We start from the raw sequence: 16,700 nt of genomic DNA, 5'->3' as shown, positions 1-16,700 counted from the left end.
TTGTTGAGAACTCTCCATGTTATCAGTCCTTAAGTGCGGTCATTCCTCTTGGCCCTATTTGCCGAATCCCTGCGGGTCTTTGGCCTTTTTCGACTTTTCTTTTCCATCCGTGTTGCTGATGTGGTATAAAGTGTTGGCCAGGTTGTGAAGCTGGCATGTCCCAAACTGGCATCCACGCTGAGGTGCACGCCGAGGACGCAACTTCACTGCCATTCTGTCAATAAAGGAGAACAAGAAATTGAAATTGGGCTATAACATCCCATACATTTAAAAACAAAAACCTTGACAATAACTAGTTTAAAATAAATCACCAACCTACAATTTCGGTTTTGCCCTCAGTCATAATTAGTAGAACTAAAATAAACACTACAGTATTCTTGCTGCATAAATCATTTGACATTTAATGTGATATGTTAGGAGATAGGAAGTGTTCAACTATTCCATGTACTGGTACTTCTGTATTTTCTCACTGTGTATCAGTCTTGCTTTATTTTGAGTATATGCTCCTTCGTACCTGTGTTTCAGTGCCTCCAGGTCTGGATTCTGGATTTCTGAATGAAATGGGATGATCCTCAGTGCTGGAGCATGCTGCTCATCTGTGTCCTCTGACCTTTTCACCCCTGAAGTCTGGATAGAGTCCCCTGTGAGCACAGTGTCTGCTTCCGACCTGCACAAGACCATCAGAAAACAGGTACTTATGAATACAGGCATGCACAAAACACCCCTGATTTTCATTACTGTTAAGTATAGATGACCATTTGTTGACAGGTCTTCCAACATTGTTTTTTTTTTAAGGCAGAAGTGTTTTAATATTCCATTAAAGATTAACAAGCGGTGGTTGACACACCATTATGGTTACTGTCTGTCTTTCACTTCCATCATTAGTTGTATATTTACTGATGTTTTCACTGACCTGTGCGTCGGTCTAAGTGGCGTGGCAGCACTCAAAGGCACAGTCAGCAGCAGCAAAACGGCTATTTCCATACCGCACTGGCCTGTGTGGCAAAAAAAACAAAACATGAGTGATGCTGAAGAAAACATCCTGTCCTGATCAGAATTGATTACAACAAATGATCTGTCCAACACCATCTTGGTCGTAACAATACAGACAGAAGATTGTGAAAGGAGATATCAAGATAGGTAACTATAAAAAAGACTTTAAACAAGTTGAAACTTACCACTAAGAAGATCCCAAAAGCTGCTGTTTATTTTGGAGTAAACCATTCGAAGTCTCTTGCTGATTGTTGGATGCCCAAGTCTGTCACCCCTCTCCACTTCTGGACCTTTATAGGGTGATGGCAGGGTGAGGAGGTGTGTCAGAGAGGTAGTCATTACACTGTCAGACCGACTCCCACACTCGTAATTAATCAGCTTTAGTGGCAGTTTTATTCTTTATTTATGAGAGCTGCGATACTAACATAAAAAATCTATAAACAAACAAAACATTGTATTTATACTTGAGGTGACCTTGTACCTTTCATGTTTACATTCATTATTGATGTTCACTCTTTGCACTCCCCTCCTCCTCCACTTCCTCCTCCATCCCTCTCCTGCACTCCACTTGCTGCTGAGCAATTGTTCCAGAGATCGCTCTTTCATTTCCATCACCTGCAGGAAGCCCGCAGGGCCCAAAATAACCCCAATTCTCCTCCAGGCTTTTCTTTATCGTTCCATTTTTCCTGTGCCTTTTTCCCCTGAGTCACCTTCGCCGTCACCGTGTTTATTCCTGAAATGTCCTTCACTCACATCTCCCCCAACATACAGTGTTTCCAAAACAACTTCTGCATATTACACCTGTCTCAAGCATGATGAATCTGATTTAACAGATAATCTGATAAAGGTATAAATTCCAAGAATGTTTCTTAGCTTTCGTTGTCCACTAATAAATGGGGACAGACCTAAGACTTTCTTCGTTAGGTTTGGCACATGGCCAGATTCTATTACCTCTCGAGGAAAGGATCCTGTAATTCATAATCTTTTAATAATACAGTAAATCCATGAGGACCTAGTTTCATAATTTCCAATCTCCTCTCTCAGCTTCTCCCAGCCTTTCTCCCTCTCTGTGAGTCACAACTTCCCCTCTCGACTCCATTGTGTTGCTTTCCTGTGACAGCCATCTGTGCAGGTTGTCTTCAGAGTCGTGCACTGAGTCATTGCTGCTGCGCGTGCACACAAGCGCATAGGCATCAAAGTGAATAAGCAGTCTTGTGATATCCCAGACAATTAAGCACTGGAAGTGTTGGGAATTTCCTATACAAAGGTTACAACTTGCATGACTACAGGCGTTCTGTGCCAAAATAAATCACAGTCCCTGTTCACCTGCTGCTTCCAAGCTTTGCCAAAAACTCAGAGCCAAAATAGAAAATAAACTGTGTCACTATTTAACGTCTAATACATGAGTCATTGAATGGATCAGTCAATCAAAAGCATGTTGCTCTGTCTGTTTTGATATCGTAATCATAATCCTTACTTCTTTGATCTGATGACATCACATATAGGCCTTAGTAAATTAGGATTTCCGTTTTGACTTTTCTCAAAAAATGTCGTTGCACTACTGTTGAAATACAACAATATTTTTTGCATCCCTCTTGGAGATAAATATGACTTTTTCTGCTCCCTGCAAAAACATTTAGAATAAATTAGGAATCCATCTGTAGAAAAAAGAGTAAAAAAAAAACCCATTGATTTCTCAATTACTTTAAGATTCCCTACGGACATTTAATGTAAGAAATAACAAAACACTCTTTGAATAATAATTTGTCCTGGATATGCGCTGAAAAACTGAACCGTTGACTTTAATTAAATGTATTATGTAAACAGATTTCACACAACTGTATTAGGTTAATTGAAAGCAATAATATTAAGTTTAAATTAAAAAAAATTAGGTTCAACTTAATATATTGCTTTTATATTGGTTTTTCAGTGTGCTTTTAAAAATATTTTTTAAAACCTTAAGATAGAATCGGAGGATGATACCCTCTTTATTTGTCACATACATGCACACAGCAGAGCACACACAGTGAAATTGGTCCTCTGCATTTAACCCATCCTAGTACTAGGAGCAGTGGGCAGCTATTGTGCAGCGCCCAGGGAGCAATGGGGAGGGGGGATTGGAGGTGTCCGGTGCCTTGCTCAAGGGCACCACAGCAGGGCCTAGGAGGTGAACTGGGACCTCTCCAAGTAGCAGTCCACCTTCCATATTTTTTCAAGTCTGTTCGGGGACTTGAACTGGCGACCCTACGATTCCCAGTCCAAGCCCCTACTTACTGAGCCACTGCTGGACAAAAATACCTATAATATGGGAAAATGCTAATATTTTAAAAATGTATCCCCTGCCCCATATTTGTTTGGTTTGTGACAAATAAAAACACAGATACATTAAAGTTGATTGACTCTCAACCTTATAGAGTATGTCAGTTGATTTTGGCTACATGCAGTATTTTGTGTCCCGGCCGTTATGACTGTAAAGTCATGACGTAAGTGTGTGTCACAGGGATGAACTTATATTCCCAGATTGCATAATACAATGGTTGTTTTCTTACATTTTTTTTAAAGGTTCATGAGAGTCATCACCTGTTGATATTCTGCATCTTAAGTGTTTGATTCATCTTGAAGGAATATTCTTTCATGAGTGCTCTTTGTCAGGACTCCCCTGACTTTCCTCCCGCTCTCGTTGACATACTGTGCATCCTGTTGTTGTAAGCCTGCAGCCACCAGCCGGCCCCTTCAGCCTCCCGGCCCTGTTTCCTCTACCTACTGGGCACAAGAGTGAGCATCCTGGCAGGAAAGCCTGTCGTCCATTCACATGTCATATTCTCACGGAGTTCATCTTTCAGGGCACTCAAGACATGTTGTGTGTCAACCAGCACTTCATGTTTACAGTGCATTGTGTATAACAGGGGAGCATAGGTGAGCCTCAATGAAAACAAAAACATTTACTGGTATAAAATGAGAGTTTGAGAGGCCTTTTTGTTGCTCTCATCTCCTCTGAACTTGTGTAGCAACTTTTTTTAAGTTTACTTACAATAGAAACAAGTTTTTCATAAACTCATATTGTGCAAAAGATACATTACCTCAGACTTTATGGTTTGATTGTCTCAACCATGAGAATAGCCCCATCTTGTGGGACTAGACACGAACAGCTTTATCCTACAGTACGCACACTATGTAACTCAATGTACCCTTTTTTATTTACATGATGGAATCAATTATATTTCATTCTAATCTGTAAAGCTACCATAAAAGAAATATTGATGTTTCTTTGTTGACCCTACACATACATTTATAAGACACGTGTTTAAAGTTCAGCTTAACATTGTGGTTATGCAACAGCTAGAGAGGCATGATTAAAACAAATTAAAGATCTTGATGGTTATTTCAGCGTGGTTCATATGCTATTAAGAGATTTGAAACAGTGTTAAAGCTGGACACAGAGAGAGAACTTGTATGGTAAAGCTGTAGGTTAAGGGGTTAACACTGCAAGATATAAGCCTAGAGTCCATTAGTGGATTATAACCATAACCACGCCATGGCTCCTGAATCCCCCTTGGATTAAAGAGAGAGGGACAGAGTTGCAGAGATACGCTGAGTGCATGAGGATAACTGGAGAGCAATTGAGTTGAGCAAATTTAAAGGCAGAGCTTTGTATACCAGCTGAGCATACGTGAAGGTAGATAGACTTAAGGGGTCTTGGCACACCTACGGTATATTCTTCTATAATTTACTTATCTTACACCTGGCTGATTAAGTGTCCTGCACAAGGTAAGTTTATGCAATGGAGTGAACGTATTTTTGAATGTGTGTGAACAATAGATATCAGTATAAAAAAGTGTCATGTAAAAGATGAAGATACAACTTCCAGTAGACAGGAAGCATTTATCAGTGATCACATGGATGTGGTTGTAAATTTGTAGGATAAGAACTTTACTGCAAGTCTGTATTTTTTACTTTTTACTGTCACATTTTGTATTTTTTATTCATACTTTCTCAATCCAGATGCATTCTGTATATGATGTGTTTATATCACTATGTTTTTAAATGTGCATAACCCCCGGCACCCACCACCATTCTCGTAATTATTGTTGTGTAACTCTCATTTCTTTATGGACTGAATAATGATTCCTCTCCCTGTGTGTGCGTGTGCTCAGCAAAGCATGGACGTGGACCTGGAGGGGATAATCCAGTGCATCAAGCAGGGGGATGAGAGCGGTGTTCAGACACAGCTGGAGGAGTTCAACAAAGAGGTAATCCCGCACATAAACCCAAACATTGTTGTGTCTGTAAAAAAAAAACTGCTGATAGACATTCATGTTCTCGTAATTTCTCTCTACAGTATGCCCAGTGCTTCTTCTTTGATTCAGAGGAAAGGGACAAGAGAAAAGTACGTTTGTATGCCTCTGCACCAGAGAAAGTGAATCATCATATCCCCGTCCTAGTTCCTTAAAGCCCCCCCCCCCCCCCCCGGGCAGTCTGTGTGTGATTAGTAATTGTGCTGTATCAGTTATCCCTGATCCTCTCTCCTTGAGTGCTCAGGCATATTGAGCCTAGGCGTGGCTTTGAATAAACAACATACTGCAATCACTGTTAATCTATGCAACACTCAGCCCTGACATTTACAGCCATTCAACAGCTGTAAATGAAAGAAAAATCATCTCAAAAACAAATCCACAAAACATTTTGTTATGTAATGTTTATTATTTTAAATGGAATTTTATATATTTTTGATACTTAATTGAATATTTATTTAAATGTAATCAAATATGATTGTTTTTTATTTCATCTAAAAAGTTGATTCTTTATATTTTGAAGTGGATTTGAAATTTTATTTGCACTTTATAATTTTATTTCATGTTTTTTTTAATTTTATGTTATTTATTCAGTTCCTTTTCAGTCTCTTATATATTGATCCATCTAGATCCACTGACAGACTACTCTCCTGTCAATAAGTGTAGAAATATTTGGTGGAATAATCCAAAATGTGATGTCATCCATAGCAATAACAGTTAATCTCAGCACTTTTGTAAAGAGCTCTTAAGAATAATCCCTTGTCAGGTTGTAGGATCTCCTAATGGTTACATAGAGGTATGAAACTTAATGAAATATTGCTCCCTAATTAAACTCATATTGCTTTCTCTCTCTTCTGCTGCACTGCTCAATCAAATCCGTCCACCTCCTAAAGCAAAGAAAACTGGAAGAGGTACAGTACATCGCAGTTCACAAACAATGTTCGAGTATTCCTCTTGTTCGCACTTCACCCTTTAACCACTCCATGAGTTGTAGTTGATTACATTCGTTCTTTGCCCTGCTGTACCAGTTCAGGAAGAATAAAATTAGGGATTACGCTGACTCTGACTCTGAAGAGTATGAACAGGAGGATCCAGGCGTCATCCTCAGACAGGTGACAATGTCATTTACCCTGAAGTTATTTAATTTGTTGCTTTTTGTAGAATGTTGTTCAACTGAATATCAGTTTTTTTTGTCCTCAGAATTTAGCTCTTGTCCTGGTGAGGTACATTAAAACAGAAGTGAGTTGTCCTCTGTTGAGAGTCTCTCTACGCACCCTGAGGATCCTCTCCAGAGACAAAAAGGTCCTGGGCCCCTTGGTGACCGACAGCGCTCTCCTGATGCTCGCCAAAGTAGCCGGGCTGACTACAAGTGATGCGAGTGACGACCCCGGCGACACTGACTCTGATTTCTACGATAACATCTTGGCTTCTCTCGCTGAGGCCAAAGTGTTGCCCTGTGGCACCGAAGAGGACGAAGGTGACATTGAAGCCAATGACCAAAACGAAGATTCCTTTAATGAAGACACCAAGAGCGACATCAGCAACATGGAGGGCAGCCGTTATAACATGCTGGAGAGTGGGAGGAAGGATCGCAGAGTGAGCAAGATGGAGGGGGGAGGAGAAGAGGAAGGAGAAGAGTCGGGAGAGGAGGCTCAGAGAAAAGAGGCCATGAAGGTGTTGTGTAACGTGGTTTACAACAGCACCTGGGCGCAGGAGAGGTTCAGTGCGCTCCGGTGGGCTTTCTTACAGAACACAGACACATCAAATACTGATAAACACAGCTGCTGACTGAGCCAAATAACATATAATGGCATAATGTAGACAGTCTTAGGTCAATTTAAAGTGAAGAAGAGACACAATTCTGTATCTCAGACACTATTAATATACTTTGTCATACATTTCGGTTGACTTTTGTACAATTCAGAATATTTCCAGACAGCTAACCTCTTGTTTTTTTCTCCATCAGGCTCATTTGTGGCCTCACAGAGCGTCTCTCCTCTGCTGTCAGTTTCTCATCTCCCTCCAGTGTTCACTTCTATGAATTACGCCTCATGTTCCTCATGACTGCACTACGGCGGGAGCTCAGCACTCAGCTACAGAAGGTAACATCATTTTATTTACATTGATAAGACACAAGACACCAAAAACAGACACATAACGACACATTTGACCATTAAAGGTAGGACGAATAAAAAAGGAAAAATAATAACGATCAGAGCCAGTTGAGGTGGTTTGGGCACCTAGTAAGTATGCCGCCTGGGTGCCTCCCTAGGGAGGTGTTCCAGGCACGTCCAGCTGGGAAGAGACCAAGGGGTAGACCTAGGACCAGGTGGAGGGATTATATCTCTTCGCTGGCCTGGGAGCACCTGGGAATCCCCCAGTCAGAGCTGGCTGATGTGGCCAGGGAAAGAGAAGTTTGGGGCTCTCTGCTGGAGCTGTTCCCTCCGCGACCCTGATGGATAAGTGGGAAAAGATGGATGGATAGCAACCAGACTACTCTTAGGCGCTGCCAAAAAGGGATCTTTTCAGTTTAATTTTAAAGGGCAATAGCGTTAGATCACACCTACAATGATTGGGTGCAGTGGTCTATGCCTTGGAGCATAAAAGCTAAGGCAGTTTAACCAGTACCTAACTTATTACAACCTGAACTAGATTTGTAGTATGGTAAATGTTATGGTAGTTTAATATGTGGTATATCAAGTAACATTCCCTAAACTCTACCACCTTTCTTCATCATGCCACCTTCAGTTTATCTGAACATCATCTCACTATGTTGCTCCTCCAGGAGGGAGGTGTGTCCATTTTCACAGCCACTCTAGAGAGCTGCCTGCAGGTTCAGTGGAAGGAGCAGTATGAGTGTGTGCTGGACCCGGCAGCACCACCCATCTCTCTGGAGGCCTCTCAGCGAATCATAGAGCTCCTCAAAATCCTCTTCAACATCACCTACAGCGCCCACAGGCAGGAGCCAAGTGAGGTTAGTCCCTACGAGGCCCTTATGGACCCATAATGATGGATTAGGAAAATAAACATAACTTCTGTTCTGTGTTTTCTCCTCCCTCAGGATGATGCAGCTCTTTACCGTCATCTGGTGGCGATCCTGCGTCTCTGCCTGATGAAGGAGTGTTTGCTTTCAGACGACACTGATGAACTGCAGGGGTGAGCATGAACCAAAGGTGGTTTATGGTCTGATAGAAAGTTACTATGGTTGATAATCATGTGTATACACAATATAGGTTTTAACAAGTAAACCTAATCTTTAGTGTGAGAGTCTCCCTGACAAATACATTTAGAAAATTTAAAAAAGATGCCAAACTGAACCGACTACTTTGCCTTTGTGCCCTATTTTATGTATTTCTAAAGCCTGTACTTTAAATCTTGTCTCCCTCCCTCAGTCACACAGTGAACCTGTTGTCAGCGCTGCCTCTCCAGTGTCTGGATGTGATGCTGATGGTGCCTCTGGAGCCAGACTCGCAGCAGTGCCAGGGGGTCAACATGGACTGTGTCCACAACCTGCTGATGTTCATGGAAAAACGCCTGGAGCAGGTGAGGGAGAAAATAATATGCCGGCGCAAATATTTTGTTAAATTAAGCTTTGCGCCTTAAAAAGTTAACATTTTGAGTTTAATAGACTGAAATAACCTGAGGTCTTTTTTTTGTGATTTGCTCTAAGGGTGATAAGCTGAAAGAGAAGCTGACACCGGTCCTCAATCTGCTGACAGAGTGCTGCAGAGCCCACCGAGAAACACGCCAATACATCAGGAAACATGTAATACCCCTCAAAAATACGATACCCCAGATAAAGCGTTGTGCCTCTCACACTTAAACTATGTTGTATCCTCATCATTAGATCCTTCCCCCTCTGAGAGACGCGTCACAAAGGCCGGAGGAAGGCTCCACGGTGAAGAGCCGTCTAATCCGCCTCATGACCAACCTGGACACAGACCTCAAACACTTCGCTGCTGACCTCATCTTTGTCCTCTGCAAGGAAAATGGTTAGACAACAAATGATTTTTTCAAATGTTGAGCTCTCAACTAGAATTTAAAACACATTTCAGTGGTTTCAGGCACAACATGCATCCGAGACACTTGGAAATGGTGTGCAGTCTTTCTCAAAAGTCAGTCTTTCCATATAGTTTTAACATCACTTTCACATTATCTTCCAGTGGGCCGTTTTGTGAAGTACACAGGCTACGGGAACGCAGCAGGGCCTGCTGGCCACCAGGGGTCTGCTGGGGGGCCAGAGCTCTAGGAGCCTCATCTCTTACACCCAGTACTCCAGCGACTCTGACTCGGACACTGAGGAGTACCGGCAGGTCAAAGATCGCATCAACCTAGTGACGGGAAGAGTGGAGGAGGAGCAGCCCGACCCTATGGAGGGCATGACGGAGGAGGAGAAGGAGGAGGAGGCCAAGACGCTCTTCATGCTTTTTAACAAGCTGTCCAGGTCAGTATCAACATCCTAAAGATTACATGACAACAATAAGAATAATGTTTATACTGATTTTTAAATGTTCCATCTTTTTCACCACTCATTCGTTCCACAGAGAGAACCTTATCCAGCCTATGGGAGTGGATTCAGAGGGGAAGCTGGTCCCAATGTCTGGAATGAGGGATGTTTCCCTCGCTGAGGAGAGGAAGTCTGGCTCAGAAAATGAAGGCGAAGCAGAGGAAGGAGAGAAAAACTGAAACTCCATTTGTTGAATTTATATATTTATGTTGTAAATGTCCCAGTGCTAAAGTTGACAATACATTTAATAATGCATTTACGACATGGAAGCAAAGGAATGTAGTTCTCACCCAGACCCAGCAAGCATTGGTATAACTAAATGGACCCAAGATAGGATGTAAAACGCTTTTTTCCTTTATATTCATAATAGAAATAGCAGCGATAAGATCACATTGGTTAACGTTAAGTTCATAGTATATTTTAAGGAGTGAATTTCATTGTAAACATGATAATGTTCTGATATTTTAATAAAGTCTTGAACTTGAGTAACTGATTTTATATGCATTTCAACGTTGAATTCAGTCTGCAATCAAGTATTGTGTAAATTGCCAATAGGCTACATCTTATACAAACAGTCTTGTAAGCCAGAAAAAAATGACTCGCATTTTACAGTTAAATCAAAATAGACTCTGAACGGGGATATTCAAGGCAAATGTTGTAATTATTTATATATTTAAGCAGAGACGCATTAATTTAAAAAGGGCAGAATATAAGAAGAGTGAAAAGCCCGTTAAAAAGTTACTGTTTAGCGTCTCAGTTTCTTTGCATCAGAGAGCAGCACATTATCTAAGAGAAGTGGTTTTAATTCCCAGAAACACTTGCACCAAAAATAAGTAAAAAATACCAAATCAGATCACTGTGGTCCTAGTCTAATTATTTTATGTACACATTAAAAATCGCAAAACAGCAAAATCAGAGCAATTTGTTACACCACTATTTTACCAGATTTGGTGTCAAATAAAAGGCTGGTAAAATAGTTACACATCATTATTTCTGAGATGTCAAAGTTAAAGACACAAAAAGGGTAAACAATGTCTTTCTTTAGGCATAGCAAAGTGCGTCAGTACATGTCCATCATCTCTTCCAGAGACATCTGCAGATCATCAGACCGCAGCGAGGAGGCGCCGCCTTCAACCGCTATATTTTTCAGACACTCCATCGAAGTCAGGACCACCTGAGACCGAAAAACAGAAGTCAAATTCAGGAACAAGTCAGGAAGGCATATTTGAGCTTGAATGAAGCCATGACATTTGAGAAAGATGGAGCAATGAGATGTGTCGAGCTGCAAATTAACTTTTTGTATGAGCTTCTCATTTCTCAGCATGCATTTCTCTGTAGAGGCTCAAGAGCAGAAAAACCTTTTACACCTGAGGGATCAGCTGTCACCACCGTTATTCAGCCTTTGTTCTCTCAGAGCTATTAATCAATACGGAGAAAAAATTGCCTCTTGAAAGCTGCCGCTGACTACAGCTCTCTGGGGTGAGCAATTTAGTGGGTTTGATCACTCATGAAATTTGATGGAGGCATTTGCGGCGAGAGAGAAAACCCTTCCCTGCCAAACTGAAATACTGCTTTGAGGTCTTTGAGAGCACAACACTGTCTGCAGTCTTTAATAATTCAAAGGTAATCTCACCTCCACTGTGATGAGTTTCTTATCCCAAGGCCTGTTGTCTTTATCAGGCCACTTCTCTCCGAGGCAGAAGAACAAGGAGCTGGGAGGGGATTCCCTCCCTTGAATGAAGTTCAATATACCTAGTAAAAGACAATTGATCACTACATCAATCCAACATGCAAGAAAAAAACGTTTCCCAGTTTGGGATGAATAAAGTATTTCTGATTCTGAAGATACACCACAACTTCACAAAGCCGTTATAGTTTTGCTTTCACCCACCTTGCAGAAATTCCTTGAACATGTACAGTGATTGAGGCTGCAGTTTAGAAATCTCTTGCGGCTGTCTGCTCTCGTCAAATTTGGAGAAGCTCCAAAATGTTTTGATTTCACCCCGTCGCTGGCCGTAGACCACACTCCCCGACACTCCGATGTCCAAACCTTCGCCCAGCTTGTCCAGGATGCGTTGAGTCAGAATGGCCTGGGTTTGATCCAGCATGGCTTCAGGACTTGGCAGAGAGACCAGCGACAGGCCTGAATCGGGATCCAAAACTGTCCCTGTGAGTTCGGGCCTGACGAGAAGACAACATTCAGTAATTAGATTTTAAGTTGAACTGCAGGTCATTTGCCATTCATTAAAAATATATTTAAAATATTAATTACATGTCTTAAAAATGCCGTAGTATAGTATCAAAAAACTTTTGTAATATAGTATCTTAAAATATAAAAAAACGGCTCTATTTTTAGCTAAGCTAAGCTCAATACCTCTTGGCTCCAGCTTCATACATGAATGTGTATTTGCTGAAGTGCCAAGTAGGTTGTCGCACGCTAAAATATAAAATAAAAAGTGGAAGAACTTGCAGCTTTAGAAGTGGAAGTATTGTGCAAAAATGTTAAAAAGCGGTATAAATAATAATCTCTTCGCCAACCATTGGCAAGAAAGGGAATATTGTGTGTTTCCCAAAATTCCAACTATAACTTAAACTGTGACAGTCAATGTTGAAGTGAAACTGGGAACATTTTGTTTCCTTTCATTAAAGCCATATTTGGATGTTACCTGTAGATTAAGCGGATTCCAACTTCATTCGTAACCAGCTGCTCAGACACCTTCACCCCTCTGTAGTACACGGATATCCTGAAATGAGTCTCTGTGGATTCAGAAAGCAGAGAAATGTATGAGGAAAGGCATACTTATATGTTTAAAGGCCACATTGTTTTGATTGCCTTAATCAGAATCAGAATACTGTATTTAATAGCTGCTCCATTTTAGAATAAGATACAAATGTGCAAGTTCTACTTAACTATAACAACAATATATATCAACATGTGTATATTTCAAAATATAAAGTTGTGCATAGGAATTAAGAAAGATATGAATGCTGAAAACAGATCATTGCTTGTGTACAGTGTAAACAGTAATCATCCTAAGTGATATGAGTTGTGCTGTTGAATAATTGCAGAGGTGAGGGTATTCCATCTTAATATATTTTTAGGTGTGTCATTTTTACACATCTGTGTGTCCATTTCATTTTTTTCAGTCATAATTATCGTCTTACTGAAATGATCTCCATCTCTGGTGTTGTTCATGGAATGTAGGAACTGCTCTGCAAACTGCCCGTCACAAGCCCCGCCCACGGCTCCCTCTATTGGTCCTGCCGGTTGCTCAGGCAACCCAGCTTCACCCTCATACATCACTGGATACTGCTGTTGCCCAGGCAACGCGTAACAACCAATCACAGCCGGGTTCTGGATCTGCTGTTGCTCAGGAGGAAGCTCAAAGCCTGCAGTGCCCTCTGTGGAGAAGTTTGAGAAACTTAACAAGTGTTTCCAGGAAAGTACCTTCACTCTGCAGCGATGATGAGGAGGAAATGATGAGAAGAGGTAGTCTACCTGTGTTAGGGCCAATGTTCAGTCCCTCTAGACACTCCTGCAGAATATCATGATGGCTGGAGGATTCTGCTGGCGAAAATTGGTTCTTAGGAATGTTCATAAGAGTTAGCTTTAAAATTAATCAACATTTCTGGAATTGTCTTACCTGAAAACACTGTGTCTTCTGGAAGAAAGAGACAGCCTTCGAGGTTTTGGATGACCTGACTCTAAGATATCACAGACACACAAGTGTTTACATGCAATTACAACATTTGTAATCGACTTCCTGTGTTTCTACAAACCAACAGTCATTTACCTCTTGTGTAGGAAGGGGAAATTCTTCAAAGAAATCGGGATCATCTTGGTCCTGGGATCCAGCAGCAGAGTTAGCTGTGAGAGTGTAAGCAAAGAGCTTAGTTAACCTCTGAGACTTGCTAATTATTTATTCTCCTCAGAAACACATTTTTAATCCTATAATCCACTTTACAGATAGTAATGATTCTGTATTTGCATATTACGCTCACAGATCTCAACCACAGAAATGTAAATCAAGACATAAATGTTTGCAAGATAGATGGTAATGTGATGTTCTAAATCAGGTGAAAAGATAATCAAATGTTTGCTGTATGTAGGTTATAAAGGCTGTCCTTTGATTTCCAATCCATTTAAAGCAGCTAGTTCAGAGATTTGGGGGTTTCTTTAATTGACTAAAATATGTTTCCCTGCTGTCTTTTCACAGCGGTATTTATTACTTAGCTTCCGACCCATTAATCTTGTCTGTTTCTCCAACCTCCAATCCCAGGAACCCCCTTTAATGCCAGGTGACAATAAAAAAAATTCACATGACTTTTCTTCAGTATGTAGGTGATTTTTGTACGGATATCAAAGAATCATCAGTTTTTACCTTGCCTGGTATCCACTACAATAAAGTATCAAATGTTGAAGTCTACGGCCACCCCTGTGGATCCTCACCTCCTGAAGCTGACTCCTTTGGCCAGCGAAACACTTTGTGGGGGTTAGCGGCGTCGTTTTTGTTGTCAGAGATCAATACGAAGCCTTTGGCTCGGAGGGCGCTGCGGAAGTTCCTCTTCCAGACTGAAGGTTCTCCGTGAGCTTGGCCATTGCCGCTCACCTCTGCCCAGGCCTACAGGCACAGGGGTTAAAACACAGCACTGGCTACATCATGATAGTTATTATTATTGTGTGTGACTATTACCTTAAAGATGAGGATGTCCGTGTCGGAGGAGTCCTGTCTCAAGGCGTGTTTCCATGGGACAGAGAACTCAGTATGCTCTGTGTTGGTCCACTGGACACCAGGAAATCCACCACTGTTAATCTTGGTCCGCAGCCAGGGCATCAGCAGTGGTCTAGACATTTCTAAAGGAGAAAAAAAAAAGTTACCTTTGTTATATTCAAAATCGTTCCTCAAATTGAAGAATGTGAAGCTTTATCAAATCAGTGTTGTAGCTAAGCACTATCCAGAGTAGCTTGCACCAAACGCAACAGTGAAAATCTACAATGTTTATGGAATGATTGTTCACATGCTTTATTTAAAAAAATAGCTGGGACAGGTTAATTTATAATCAACATCATTATTCATATGTATTTATAGGTTTGTACAAAAGTATTAGAATATTGAGGTCAAACTTAAAATGGTATTAACCTATAGCGGTGCTATTTAGTAACTTTACAACCGATGCATGCAGAAACTTTTGAAATGACCAAATAGCAGTATATGTAGGTCAATAAGTAAAGAAAGAAGTCTGTAAATAACAAAGCAGTTTTACATTTGTATGTTGGAATAAAGTGTTTATTCAAATGTAAAATATTTCTGATGCATTAAAGCCTATGAGCTTTGTAGAACCAGGGACATCTTTGTGTTTTTAAATGTTGGTCGGACATTTCTTATGAAAAGGTTTGGGCATATTATTTCCATTTTACCTTTGTATTGTTGATTTAATTGAATTGCAGTTCTGATTTTTGTTTCTTTATGTTATTGTTATTTGTATAAACTAAATGATCAACACAGAGTATACGATTATCAACTTCCTTAATACTAAAGTGTTAGTCCACAACTGATAGTGGCAATTTCTGTATTACAAGAAAGAGGAAGCATGCAAATATTACGCCAGCTGTGTGAGCACTCAATACCAAACATATGTTGATGGGGTAAAAATAAACAAATACCTAAATAAATCAAAAATACTCAAAAATACTAACTTATTCCAGTAAATATTTAAAAATAAAGAGTAAAACTAACTAGCTCTGAAAAAAATATATTCTTTACGAAAAGCCAAATACTAGTTTAATAGTATAATAATAGTATTTAGAAGGAGGTGAATTATGTGTATTACAGTCACTACAAGTACACATATATTTAATGTTTGGAATGGTTCGTTTAAAGTAAACATTGACTAGGCTATACTGTCTGTATCCAGAGGTATGTACAAAATACTCCGTTGACCGTGTGTGACAATATAAAGCTACAAGAACAGCAGCTGAAGACTGAATGAGTTAAAATTGTGTTCACACCAGATATTAACCCTACTATTACAGCTGTAATAAAAACGCTCCTACCTGCAGAGCGGCCTCAGCCCGTGTTGAGTTCAAGTGCAGATGTTTACAGCGTCAACGGTCAGACATACGATGCAAGACAACGGCTGTAACTAACAATTAAAGTTGAGTCGATCAATCCCCGCTACCCATTGATTAAGTATCGTCAACGACTGCAACCCCTCTGGTTTAAAGAGGTTTCTCGGTTTTCTCGGGAAACTCCGAGTCGTCAGTTTCGTTTTCCAGATTTGTGACGTCCGCGAGAGTTTCATACCAGCTGGTCCCGCGAGGAGGGGATGCGCGCGCGAGTTTATATTGCACATCTACTCTTCCAAAATCACTGACTGAATATGAAAAGATTTTTGTTTGTTTGTTTTTGTACTCTTTTCCACCAGTTTAGCTTGCCTTGTCAAATTGTACAGGTTTGCTGCACAACAAATAGTAATGCAGACAAATCTGTGTTGATTTGATGTCATTTAAATATCCCATACTGTGAAAAAACCCTAATAAAACCCAATAGTGCCGTCATGAAACCAGCGTTTAAAAGGCTCAGACCTCTTTGGTATTTATCTCCAAGTCTAAAGTTGGTTAAAAATATTTAACTAAGAAAACAACATGTTTCCTGCTTCACTGATAAGTCTATTTTAAATGTACATTTGCTGGTGTTGTGTTAATTGCATAATTAACCTTAATCATGTTGTAAATAGGTGCGCTTTTAAAAATCTTTTGACAAAGTGTGAAGCAAAAACTTCCTCCATCAGTAGATCACGAAAAGACAGCTTTTCATTTTCAAACATCTACACTTACACTAGTAAAAACTCAACCCTCAGAAAAAAAGAGGGTTGTGAGGATTAGTCAAGATGTCCTCATGACGGTG

At 40.4% G+C, this 16,700-nt stretch overlaps 2 protein-coding genes across 3 annotated transcripts; one reads left to right on the top strand and one right to left on the bottom strand.

Moving 5' to 3' along the window:
• Window positions 1-525: 525 nt before the first annotated feature.
• si:dkey-94f20.4 (synembryn-A) lies at window positions 526-10,285 on the top strand. The gene is given in 15 exon segments (XM_063893452.1): window positions 526-691; window positions 5,148-5,243; window positions 5,333-5,380; window positions 6,179-6,196; window positions 6,314-6,397; window positions 6,486-7,018; window positions 7,252-7,387; window positions 8,071-8,259; window positions 8,347-8,441; window positions 8,678-8,828; window positions 8,956-9,051; window positions 9,133-9,277; window positions 9,449-9,489; window positions 9,491-9,729; window positions 9,830-10,285. Coding segments are annotated over 15 exon segments (2,139 nt in total). The 5' UTR covers window positions 526-565; the 3' UTR covers window positions 9,972-10,285.
• A 369-nt stretch (window positions 10,286-10,654) lies between these two features.
• Window positions 10,655-16,079, bottom strand: irf3 (interferon regulatory factor 3). 2 transcript variants are annotated; one of them, XM_063893453.1, is made up of 11 exons: window positions 15,848-16,079; window positions 14,487-14,647; window positions 14,243-14,414; window positions 13,587-13,660; window positions 13,437-13,497; window positions 13,292-13,360; window positions 12,958-13,194; window positions 12,459-12,549; window positions 11,684-11,973; window positions 11,426-11,544; window positions 10,655-10,966 (listed from the first exon to the last, which is right to left on the bottom strand). In XM_063893453.1, exons 2-11 carry the CDS (start codon window positions 14,643-14,645, stop codon window positions 10,853-10,855), a joined length of 1,386 nt encoding a protein of 461 aa, XP_063749523.1. In that variant the 5' UTR covers window positions 14,646-14,647; window positions 15,848-16,079; the 3' UTR covers window positions 10,655-10,852. The 2 variants fall into 2 exon arrangements, with proteins under 2 accessions (XP_063749523.1, XP_063749524.1); XM_063893454.1 differs by having other exon boundaries at window positions 13,292-13,357.
• Window positions 16,080-16,700: the final 621 nt, after the last annotated feature.

This window comes from Eleginops maclovinus, chromosome 10 (assembly GCF_036324505.1).
Source record: "Eleginops maclovinus isolate JMC-PN-2008 ecotype Puerto Natales chromosome 10, JC_Emac_rtc_rv5, whole genome shotgun sequence".
NCBI lineage: Eukaryota > Metazoa > Chordata > Actinopteri > Perciformes > Eleginopidae > Eleginops > Eleginops maclovinus.
The sequence above is the reverse complement of the archived record's forward strand: the minus strand, read 5'-3'. Positions and strand labels throughout refer to the sequence as shown.